The sequence below is a fragment of the Pteronotus mesoamericanus genome, unplaced genomic scaffold, assembly GCF_021234165.1.
Source record: "Pteronotus mesoamericanus isolate MK-2021 breed Mesoamerican mustached bat unplaced genomic scaffold, CSHL_Meso_final contig_130, whole genome shotgun sequence".
Taxonomy (NCBI): Eukaryota; Metazoa; Chordata; class Mammalia; order Chiroptera; family Mormoopidae; genus Pteronotus; species Pteronotus mesoamericanus.
Window position 1 is genome coordinate 8,855,509 of NW_026555060.1, and position 12,879 is coordinate 8,868,387.

General features: G+C 39.5%; 1 protein-coding gene across 4 annotated transcripts in view; it reads right to left on the reverse strand.

Annotated features, from left to right (window-relative positions):
- Positions 1 to 4,465: 4,465 nt before the first annotated feature.
- The window catches only part of RASGEF1B (RasGEF domain family member 1B), a 36,266-nt gene continuing 27,852 nt past the window's right edge, over positions 4,466 to 12,879 (reverse strand). For all 4 annotated transcript variants that reach the window (XM_054591997.1, XM_054592000.1, XM_054592002.1 and 1 more), the window contains 4 exons: positions 10,543 to 10,638; positions 10,100 to 10,223; positions 8,862 to 8,934; positions 4,466 to 6,041 (listed from right to left, as the gene is read on the reverse strand). In XM_054591997.1, coding sequence (XP_054447972.1) covers positions 6,017 to 6,041; positions 8,862 to 8,934; positions 10,100 to 10,223; positions 10,543 to 10,638 — 318 coding nt within the window. In that variant the 3' untranslated portion in view covers positions 4,466 to 6,016. The remainder of the gene's footprint in view (positions 6,042 to 8,861; positions 8,935 to 10,099; positions 10,224 to 10,542; positions 10,639 to 12,879) is intronic.

Consider the following 12,879-nt stretch of genomic DNA (forward strand, 5'->3'; position numbering starts at 1 on the left):
TAAGAACCCCTTGGATTATTCTTATTTTTTGTCTAAGTCTGAACTGGCTGAGAGAGCAAGCGCTCCAGATGGCTCCCCTATGCCCTGGAAGGCCTTGTTTGTTTTTGAATCAATGGAAAGGGGTTCGTGATGCTTATTTTCCAGAATTTTATAAATTTTATTTTATGGTATTAGTTTAGTAAGTTACTATCATTAACCATACTTCCCCTGGTTGTCTAGTTGTATTCACTTACCTCACTTATCTATTTTTATAGCAAATAATTTGAGCTTTCCCAGGAGAACTTATTTCCTAGCTCCATTGTCGTCTTATTAGATTGTGTATGAATGAGTTTGAGTATTTCAGAAGCTCCAACACTGCTAACATCACACGTCTTCTTACTCTCCCACTTGGCGAGGCTTTGTTATTTACACATCCCTCTACTTTTTTCTTCCTCTTTTGAGTCCATTTGTCTTTCCCTCCCTTTGATCGTTTCTGTTTTGCAGAGGTCGTCCTGGATTAGGGCCCGGGGGAGGGGCACTTGTCCTCCCCCCAGGGAAGGAAGGTGTCCTCCCCCCAGCCCAGGCCTGGAGCAGGCCCTTTCAAGGACTTCCTCTAACAGGCGTGTCACCGCAGTAGCTGACCACTGTCCGCGCAGCCTTGAGAGGAGGTCCCCACTCTGGTCCGAGCACTGACAGCTGACAAAAGGCAGAAAGGAATTCTGATCATCACTTGTCTAACTCTTGGTCTGTGAAGCCAAATAGTGACTCATTTATAAATGACTAGGTATGAACAGGCACTTTATATGTGATTTTTACCTATATAAGCAAGAGCAGTTACAATCGCTGCTGTGGCAGAGATATAAGGTACACAGCAAGGTTATTTTTATAGCCTTTGGAAATTATGATTTCTTAACCTAATCCTTTTGAAATCATACAAGTGGCCTTCACAAAAGGTGTTTTCTGGCTCCCGGTCCGGATAGCAATCATCGGCTACTATAATGAACTCTGTCCTGTTGTGCAGCATGGGGTACAGCTGGAGGGGTAAGTTATGAGCCTTTGTCATTTCTTTGTTTCCTATCTAGTAGCAATTAGCCTCTTATCCCTTACTCTTCAACACAATGAAACTAAGCACAACAGATCCAGGCAGGAAGAAGGGAAGGCTGGAAGCACGAATGCAGGACGCTGGATTTACTTGCTAATTCACCTTTCAGTCCGGCAACCGGAGAAAGTGCTTTCCAAACCACAGACTCTTAGACCTCTGGTCCTCATCACTTAGTCCAGACCTATTACTTACGTGTGAGGACTCTGAGGTGGAAATGGAGGGATACTGCCCCAAGGCCCCAGAAATCTGAGAGTGAGGCTTACCCCTCAGTTCTCACAGTTCACATCTAATACTCTCATAGGGTGTATTTCAGACTTATCCCATGACTAAACATTATCAGTCCCAGTTTTTTTTTAGTGATAGATTTGTATATTATCCTAGAAGATAGATTTCTTGTCATGATTATCGGTATTAATAAGCATAGCTAAAAAGCACTAATAAATGTTAATAATTATTAGGAGTATTACCAATCTAATAACAATATTAATAATAATAAACCCAGAGCCTTAGATTTCCTTGGCTGACCTTATGGGAATAGCACCATCCATAGGAATGGGTCAGAATCACTTAAGTTTGTATTCATTTCCAAAACCCAAATAAAGCAAAAACCTATTTATCTCTAATAGCCAGACTGATAACAGGCTGATTCCTGGATTCAGTACATATTCACTGAGCACACATTCACTCTCTATACAGCTCGCCTGAACTTTTGAGGATTCATCATTGCATTGCAAAAAATTAATAAGGCCCACGGTCCTCCAAACTGCAAGGTCTCAACCAAGTTGACCACACACCCTGATGAACTTACTTTCCCACAATGATTTGCCCAGAGGAAGATGATTTCACACTAACCTTCCTTTTCTCCAAGCAGTGTAGGTGGAAGGAGGAAAAGAAAGCAAACTTTATCTCACAGTGGAAAGCTCCCTGGTTTGACACCCTTCCTGGAATACCTGATTCTCTTGCTCATTCTAAGAAATATCAGCTCCCTTCTTCTGCCTTAATTCCCAAAATTATGATCACTACCAGTCATTACTTAGAAGTCCTAAAATGTTGGATCACATGCACATTGAAATTTAAGGATGCTAACAGTTAGCAATATTCTAAGACAGCTGCCTCATACTGTCTGATGCTCACACACATTTGGATGTTTCCTCTCTTATTAGATGGAATCTTAGAGAAATGAAGCAGGGTTTCAGGCGGGCAGAGTGGGGCAGGTCTGCCGATGGCTGCTAGCCCTCAAAAAGGAATTGGCTATCTGGGAATTTCCTCACTGCATTAAGAAAAAAAAAGATGCATCCTTTAAGAGGAGTTGATTCTTAAGCGCTGCATGGATGCAGTGGTCTCCTTTGCATGGAGACAGCCTCATGTGCTAGTTTTGAATGACAGGTCCTAACCTGTAAGGTCCGGACACAAACTCCAAACCCCAATATCTCTTTTGTTAGCATTGACCAGAGCCAAACGATCGTGATTTCGTGAAGCAGAGACTTGAGGCAATTATCTGATCATTCACACTCAGTAAACAAACTTTGGCTTGAATTATCCAGAAAGTGCCTCCATTGGAAAAGGGCCCACTAGAAACCCAAGTCTGACATAAGTCTTCTTTCCTTATAAAATGTCTTAAGGGTAAGGCTAGCAGAGGTGCCATCAGAATAGCTTCAAGTTTTATACATTTTGTTAGTAGTTTCCAGGTCACTAACCACATTTTTCTTCCCTAGAAACCGAATTCAGGAATCCCTTTGAACCCTTAGCTCCAAAAGAAAATGAGCCTACCCCTCTTTTCTATTGCAGTTGTGAATTCTCCATCAGAATAGTAAGAGACATTTGGAATAGAGGCAGGCACAGTCTTTTGTTGGGACAGGCCACAGGGTAAACAAAATGCACCCAAGCAGAAGGTACATTCCTATGTAGTTCAGCAACTCAGCTCTAGCTGGCGGGAGGTTGGGGAGGGGGTGGCTTCCTTGATATTCTAAGCGCAGGAGGCATATGGACAGCAGCCGGGGGTGGGGTGGGGAGAGGAAGAAAAGTAGAAGTGAGGCAGAAGTGCAACAGAAGTGAGGAAATGGGCAGGAGTGCCAGAGCCAGGCCAAGTGGAGAGGCAAAGCTGAAAACCTTCAGAAACCAAGGCAAGACAACCTGTTTCTGATGACGGTCTTTGCTAGATGAAGGGCCACCCCTGGGGAACCCGTGTCCTCAGAAACAGGGGACACTTCAAAGAGTGAAAGCTTCATTCTTCTTTCCCTACTAAACCCAGCCTCTTGAGGCTCCCGCCAGGCCTGCGCTCAAAGCCTGCTGCTTTGGAATGCTCCGCGTGCCTGGACAGGGCCGTCCATGGCTGTTTACGCTCGCGTTTACCCAGGCTTCCTGCCAGCCGCATGAATTCTAAGTGCACTTCCAGCCTGCCGGGAAGTCCAGATCCACACACAGCACTAAGAGGAGGAGAGTAAATGATTTTCACAGGCAAGTTAATACACGGTTTAAACCTCTGGCTTATCTGGACATTAAAACAAGAAGGTATGTGTGAGAATGGTAACTCTTGTGAAAGCTTTCTGATTAAATGACCTCAGAATCACATTTTTTAGGCCTAATACCACTTTAGGAATTTTTTTCAGTAGCCTCACTTACCTATCTAATGCCATAAAATAGAGACCTAATACCATTTTTGCAAACTCATTGTAATGCTCAAAATGACCACTTAGGTCATGAATCAACAAAATTTCTGTAAAGGGCCTGAGAGTAAATATTTGAGGCTTTGCGGGCCAGCCATCCAGTCTCTGTTGCAACTACAAGACTATAGTAGGAAGCAGCCATAAGAAAATGCAAAAGCAAATGAGTATGGCCATACTCTAATGAAACTTTATTTATGAACACTGAAATTTGAGTTTCATGTAGTTTTCATGTATTATGAAATATATATATATATATATATATTTTTTTTTTCTCCATCTATTGCTACCTTGTGGGCTGTGGAAACAGGCAGACTTAGCCAAAAGTCCATAGCTTGCTGACCCTGACTAGCCGGTTGAAAGGTAAACATTGCTGCTGTCACAGCAACAACTACAGGGCTACAAGGTTCAAAGATAGGCAGTGCAGGGGGAACGGAGGCAGCATTTTGGGGTGTCTTGCTACTTTAAGCCAATGCCAGGACCAGCAGCATCAGCACCTCTGGACCCCATCCCAGACCTACAGAATCCGAATCTGCATGCAAAGAGGATCTGAAGGTTATTTGCAAGTTGAAGGTTATGTTGAGGTTTGAGAAGGCTTGGAAGTGTGGTATAAAGTTTGGGCTCTGGAATTAGAAGGCTTAGTTCAAATCATTGGGCCTCTCATTAACTCTATGGCCTTGAACAAACTATTATTATTATTATTACTTATTATTAACCTGCCTGTTCCCACACCTAAAACGTGCGGATGAGGATCTATGCTAAACACTTAGTGTCTGGCAAATAATGTTTATTAAATACTTACTATGATTCATTTTCATAAAAATCAATGCCCACACACATACTCCTAAAGGCCACACACATTTTTAGCCAGTCACTTGAGTTGAACTTCTGCAACTACAGCCCCCCACCCACCCACCAATCCCATCCATGAAAGAAAAGAAAGACACTACACCTCCTGCTGCAGAGCGCGAAATATATTGATGGTTGTGAAGGGACAACTTGGAGACACGTCAGGTCTGCTGAGACGGCGTGCGGCACATATACATGCTCTGTTTTTGAAACCATGTCATTAAAGTTTTCAAATACATCTTTGTTTTGAACATGATGTTTTGTTTTTTCATTAGCACAGTTTACTACTCTACAGCTTCTCCTAGAGTAAATAAATATAATGGCTTTTTGCAGAGCAACTACAGGCTTATTTAGATGTTTAACAAGGTGAACTATTTCACAATCGGGTCGACCTTTGAATTAACAGCAAGATGTTTTTCATTTGCTTTGTTCGCTGCTGTAGCGGTGGTGGTGGTAACTTTTCCCATTTATTCTTTGTTCACATGTTTAGTCACCAGCAGCCTCCAAAAGACAATGAAAAATAAGTCTGTTAAAAAATTAAGTTGTAATTAGGCTTTGGGCTTTTCCAAGACCCTTAAAATCAGATACTTTAAATTACAAGAGAAAAAAATATATGTGTTACGGAAAACTAAGAACAACAAAAAAAAAACTACTGAAAAATACATCTTTCCAACACAGTGGTCAGTTGTAAACAGCTCAGAGGGGTAAAGAAAGCAAACACTCCTTCTAGAACTTTGAGCAGTCCAATGACAAACTCTGCTTTTTCTTTTTCCTAGTGGCTATTTTCCTACCACAGTGTTGAGCTTCATTATTATATTAAATAACTTATATGGGTAAAAAGGAGTTTGCTAACCAGCAGCCAACTCAAAACCTCGTCGGAAAAGGGAGGAGAGGAATTCACAACACAGCACACACCAAGGGAAACGAAGTCCACAGTCAGCTTTCCACCAGTCCTCCTCTGGGCCATACCGCTGAGCTGAAGTCGGAATCTCACGGAAGCGTGTTTTCCTCTCCCTCCTCTCCCTTTTCCATTTAAGTTAACAAAGAAACGTGGGCTTCCTAAGAGCCAGCACTCAGCTGGACAAGTCCCATTAGCAGCAAATGTTCAACCAAATAAGAAAAACACACACACAAAAGAAAGCTCCATCCAGGTGCAGAGCTGTGATTCACATGGAAATTCCAGGAGATGAGTCACGTGCAGAGCCGGGGTCTTCAGAGGGTTCTTTCTCAAGTGTCTTCAGTGAACCCTTCAGTCTCACAAAATCTGAGTCAGTCTGTCAGCTGTGGGGAATCAGTTCCCGTCTGCTCTTGAGTGAGATTGCTTGCAGGGACTTTGTGACTTTTTGTAGCAATAGCTGCCAGAGGACACAGGCCAGAGCCCCTCAAGGACTGCGTGACCCAGCAGCCGCCAGATTCCCGTTCGTTACACTCTGCCTAAGAGGCTCGACCTGAAAAACAAAAAAGACAACATATGAACAAATGGGTCCGAGTATTTGAAATAGGGTTAAGATGCCTTGCCAAATACTAGTTTTATTTTTCCTGTATTTTAAGTTTCTCTCTCTCTTTTTTTTTTTACATATTTAAAAAGAGGAAGAAAAAATGTAAGTGTTATAGTCCTGTTTTTTGGGAGGAACTGCTAGTCACTTAAAATAAATATATATTAATGGAGATGGCAAAAGCTTTCTTTATAGGTAAGTCTGTATCTTGAGTAGCTTTCTATGAAAAAAAAAAGTCATTAATGATAGCTTTTAGCTATGTGCTGGTCTTTATCACAGGTGGGATTATTTGGTGAATATAAGCATCCTCACATTCCATGCCCACTGAGGGTATTTAAATTAACAAGCGACACAAAAGATGTCTACCCTCAGAGGTGCGTTTGTCCTTGCCACTGCTAAGCTGAAGTGTCTGAACGGCTCTCGGGCCAGCAGGAAACGTGTCTGTGTAAAAATAGCTTACTGTTTTCAAAGCCAATGTATGTACATCTTTCGGGTAGAGTCATTAGCCTTAGAGTCCACTTAACACATGTGATTTTGCAAATGATCACAACCCCTTTTCTTTTATCCACTTTGCGGTGGCCGCTGTGGCTTGGCCCACGCCCGCAGTGGGCCCGCCTCACTCCTCCACACTGCTGGGGCCTGCGTCCGGCACTGGGGCCGACAGGGGAAGGACCCTGTGACAGTCCGTAAGGGGCTTGCGGAGTAGCGGGAAAAGAAGTACGTACACTGCAAGACCACGCAGGGTCGTAACAGGAGAGGAGGAGTGCATCCGTGGAGTGCAGATGGGTCCGCGGGCGGGGGCCTTGAGTGGGGCTTTAAAATTGGACAGGCTATGGAAGAGGCGGAGTTCATGGCTTAAACCCAGACTCGAAGGAGAGTTTGTTCTTCAAGGTCCCTTACAAACAATTTTGACATGGAAACCAGTATTTTACACCAAAAATAAAACTCTACTGTGTTTATATACATATTTCCTCATCTATCATTCATTGAATTTGTACCACTGCTAATCCCTCCGTGAATTCTTGCCAGAAGCATTATTATTGAGCACTTCTGAGTTGAGTACAATGATGAATGAATTCATGGCTTCATATCTGAATTTATACCAGTACAGTGCAACCTCTTTTTTTACATCGTAGTTCTAAATTGTCTACTAAATTCTTGGGTCACATTTCAACAAATCAGCTGTTACATGTTATTGTATACTGTGTGTACGGTACATACAAATATGGGAAGAGATTACATAATTCAATCTTTAGCTTTCACTATCAACATTTTCACTTATAATCTCTTCCAAATGACCCACTAATCCATAGGAATATGGCATGAAAGAATAACAGTCAGAAGGGAATAACAACTTGAAAAGTTTATGGTACGTTTGCATTATTTTAGAATGTCTGGATTTCACAGGTAGTGCAGGTACCAGGTATGAGTTATATAGAGTGAACTCAGCTGCTTAACAATTTTTTAAAAATCTACAAGAAAAGTAACAACAGCTAAGCTGTACGTAGGGGTCATACCAATTTAATGTTTTTTTTTAAATAGAAGGGGAGGATTAGAAAGAGGAGAAATATGGAAGGCAAATTTTATCTAAAAAGGATAACTAAAAGGAGTAATTTCCTAATTTCTTATCCAGCAAGGTGTACTCTGAGGTTCATGTTTTACACATACATAAATAATATTTAAGAGTGTATATCTTTCAATACCAACACTAAGTAGCATAAGATTTTAATATAGATGTGCCACTAGCAGGCACAAAATTTCATAAAAGTAAAACTGAGCATCAGCCCAGCAAGCTGTTTCATTCCCATGATTCCAGATATTGGCCACACCTTCTTCATGTTTGTGTTTACTTAGCACCAGAACTTGTTCTAAGGATAATAATTCCAGTGATATGTACTTCACCCCTACTCATTAAGTACAGGAAAGGCCTAAATTTTCCATTGAAACAAACAAAATCGCACAAAACCAAATACATCTTAGATATATATATCCCTGTTCCTGAAACCTTGTCCAATATTGTTTAATGAAGACTCCCAAATGACCGTGGGAAGAAGAAAATAATGTGTTTGTCCACTTTAATATAAAAATGTACATATTCCCTGAGTGTCTTAGTAGAAATATACATACAGCAATTTTGATTACATTATTATAATATTCTGGAATGCTATTGCTTATTAAAGTACCCTAAATGGTTAATATACAAATCTAGCTATTCTAGTTTTGTTTGAAAATGCATTTATTTGAAAATACTAATAGATTAACAAAATATTTAAATCTGAAAAGATTCTGGGCTATGTTTAAAGTCCCAACTTTCTTTCTCAAACCACAGTGGGGACCAAGATCCACTCAGTATGTGACACAAATTTACTGAACCAGCTGGCACTTAGGTCTCTTTTATCTGAAGTCAATAAAATTTTAGGGTTAGAACTATTCAGAAATATAGTCTGAATTTCTTTCAGATGAAGAGAATGAGTCAGTGCTCTTTTTATCACACCACAGGGTAATTTCAGTTCCTCATTCCTTAAAATGATGGGAGCTAGAAAGAAAAACAGACACTGTATAAATCTGTCAATATGAAAAAAAAAAGAAAAACAATAAAACTGAATGATGACACTGAGGATTTTAAGTCACAAAGATTCAGTGAACAGGAGATAAGGCACAGAGGGCTTAGAACACACAGGCAAGGACCTCCTACAGAAAGTATGTGGCTTTCTTTAGGAAAAAGGCCGATGCTTTTAAATTTGCACAGTAATGAGAAGTAATGAGACCCACCTTAAAGACTTCCATCTGTCTTTCTCTATGTGATTTTCAGGTCCTTCACTCTCATAGGAAGCCAAGTACAGAGCTACAATCAACCAAAAGTAAGAATGCGTTAACATTAAAGCCTTCTCCTGACATTTTATCTACCACCACTCATCAGCTGTTTAACCTGAGCCAAACCCTATCACAAAACACAGTCCTTAGCACATCAGTTATGACAGAAGCATCAGAGTTTCATTAAGAACACAGGATATCATTTTGCCTCTCATCGACCATCTCCACAAAAACTCAAGGGCCTCTAGGCCAAAATGGCACTTAATTAACTATGAGACAATTTATGAGGCAAAAGAAAAAGGCTTACAAATGCAAGTCATATGATGTTATCCTATAGTCACATTTATGTTCTTTACAAAGAAGGGGATGAGAGGGGGGTCCACTATTGATAACCTTGATTTTTTTTTTAAACCCTTAGGTAAAAAGCCAGATTGTTAAAGCCAATTTTCCATCCTTTTAATAGATTTTCTTTGTTTTTTAAATCAAAAATCATCTTCATCCAAAGATTGAAAAGCTTGTTATTAATTCTATGTAAAGATTTAAAATGATCAAATCCCCTCTAGAATGGTAATATTAATTCCAAATGTTCTTCAGTCATTATCATGAACATATCCATCTACCACAGGAGATTACTAGTTACTGATTTCTCTAATATTAGGATATAACAAATCAATAGAATAAATCCCCAAGTCTTTTATAAGTAACTCCCTTTTGGTCAATTTTTTCTGTATGTCAATCACTTTATCTGCCTCAAATTCCCTAATATGTTAACATGTAATGACTTTCCACTACTTTTCAAACAGCAGGGGGAGGCAATTGACTGTTTGTTTACTCAAATTACCTTGAATATCATCATGCCACAAAGCCTCTTTCTCCCTTGAAGCAAGCCCAAACAAGGAAAAAAAATCCTTTAAAAGTTCTCCAGTGATGCCCAAACCTTTGCAGGTCTCATATTATAAAGAACGCTTAAACCCAGAAACATACTCTTTATAGGTGAATAGTAAGTGAGTGTGTGAAAACGATATTAGGGATAAATCATACAGGTTTCTGGGCAACAGAAAATTCTTAAGATGGAACAGGTCAGGAGCCAGGCCTCATACTATATGAAGAACCAGGCACCAAGCATTTATACACTAACTTCCTAACAGCGGGGTTTGGGGATGCCAGTGGCAGCACCAGCTGAATGGCCTACTCACAATCTTCACTGAAGACTGGTACTGTGAGTAGATACTGCAAGATCTTCCGGTCCCTCTCAAATGGACATTCCACTTGTTTCCACGTCATGAATTCACTCACTTGTTTGGCCAGTTCCCAAAATTTCTAAAAAAGAATAAATTAAAGAATTTAAAAGCTGTCATCAAAAATTATAAGCTTGGAAGAGCCCATTCAATTTAATGTTTTTCTCTGGCTTCTAATGTTCTGAACTACATAATTTTTTAACTTCATTAAAACTAAGTATAGATATCTGCTAGGTATAGGTAGACATTTACTCAAGTACTTCCAAATAACTAATATTAATGATGCAGCTAATTTATTCTGCTGGGTATTATTATTGTCTTAGAATATGTAGGTAAAGAGAAAGCTTGGCCCTAGAACTCCAGAATCAGCCTGGCAGCCCAGGCTCAGGTTTCAGCCTCACCTCAAAGTTGACATGGCCGTTCGGAAGGCGGTTGGCACAGCCCTCGTTGAGGAAATAAATATCTTTGATTAAAAGACTGAAGAATGGTATCACAATCTAAAAGAGAAAACAAAAGATTCTGCTTTATTTTGTGCAGATAAACATTTAGCCTCTTCACAAACAGTATAAGAAATAATGAACAGCAGTAACTCTGGATTATGTAAAAGGCCAGAGTGAATTAAGATTCAGTGTTTTGTTTACCTCCCCTGACAGCAGCTTCCTCTCTGACATAATGTTGCTTAAGACACAAATGCTACTAATAACCAAAAGACAAGTGGCACTGGACAGTGGATGGCTTCGTGTTATTCCTACAGTTTTCCTATTTTTCTCAATGCAATAACATATAATAAAGTCTGAAAGTTCTAACTACAATCAGAGAGAAAAGATCTAAAAGAACTCTTGCTTTTCATTGATCAAATTATTAATAGCATATCTGTTGTGGCAGGTAGCAAAATTTTAAGATGTGTGACCCATTTCTCTGCTAGAATCTGTATGGTTACATCACTTTTGTTCATTTTAAATGCTTTCTTTAAGATGAGCATTTCATTTTATTCTAGAAGACATTGCTCAAGGTAATGTGAGAGCTCTGCATTTTAGGTATTAGCTGCTACAAACTTCCTGTTGAGTAAACCTGCCTTCAGATGACAGAACAAGTTAGCACCTGTTCTCATGGGAAATCACCCAAGAAGTATCTTACACAATATGTTGGGAGAGGTGCCCAAGTGAAGGCGGAATATAAATGTGCATATTAAAATTAATGGTTATTTAAAAAACACTGATCCTTTCCTGACTCATATCTTTGGTTTGATGAGGTGATATTTAATTAATTAACCTAAGATAATAATAATCTCTAAGAAAGTTCCCTAAATCCTACCAAGCCCATAGCGAACAAAGAACAAAGCTCAAACACAGCAACTTCTACTTTCTCTCAAATGCCAACACGATTTCAAAGATTCCAAATTTGCTACAATACAAATAATGCCTCAAACACAAATTGTAGGCCTATGTTGTTTACCCAAGAGCAGGTTTTTGAAGTTTCCCTAAGTTTACAACGTATGTGATACATCTATACTAAATGAATGGGAGAGGTCTATAAAACAGATATTTTGGCTTATAACCAAAAATATTATGTATCAATTTCCACTTCTAGAGAGAAATTCAGATTTTTCCCTAAGGTTATTAAAAAAAAAAAAGAAAGCTTTGATTATTTTTTGTTCTATTGATTTCTGAAACAGCCCAAGTGAATCTCGGTTCTGACAGCCCCTTTGAATATCATACTTTTAATCATTTGCTATTGTCTGTGGTGGAAGTCCCTTAAGCTGAATTATTAAAGAGCCCCCTCGCCTTCAAATGATGCTAGTGTTTCTGTTATTTTAGAATTAAACAGACGCAGTACCAATGATAAAAGCACAATGCCTGAACCCTGAACGTCATTTCTTGGAAAGACCACTTGTAACTGGGAAGCACTGGACTTTGGACTCTGTCAACATCAGTTTAAAATCTGGTTCTACAATTTACTGGAGGCATGAGCCAGGGGTCTGCAAACAGTGGCCTGTGGCCTGGCCCACCGCCTGTTTCTGCATAGCCTAAGAGCCACACAGTTTACATTTTTAAATGGCTGGAAAAATATCAAATGAATAATATTTCATGAGTATGAAAATGATATGAAATTCCAATTACAGTAGCCATAGAGCTTTACCAGAGAACAGCCATGCTCACTTATCCACATATTGTCTGTGTCTGTTTATATACTACTGTAATGGAGTTGAGTGGATGCAACAGAAATGGTATGGCCCACAAAGCCTAAAATATTTATGATCTGGTCATTAGCAGAAAATGTTTGCCAACCTCTGGTAAAGCCTAGCATACTAAGAAAGGCTAGTGTCCTCACCTTAAAATGGCAACAGCAATAAGTAGCTCATTGAGTCATGGTGAGGATTAAATTAATAATACAGGTTTAACTTCAATGAAGCACTCCCAAAAAACCAATGGGCCCCATACAAAAGACAAATATATTACTGATGCACTTCAAAGATTATACAAATACATCATCAGAAGGCAGCCCCAGGGAAATGAGGCAATATTAGAATCAAGATGCAATATTTACACATTATAATGCCTTTTAAGCAAGAACTCTACTCTGTAGTGCTAGGCTTTGAAAGTCATGGAATGCTGATAATTTACTGTCTCATACTGATATTCAAACTATTCATAAGTTCATGTCATGTGCCTCTTGTTGGGTGGCAAAGGCTACACTATATGTGATTTTTATATTCATGGTGCCTCCAAGATGCTCTA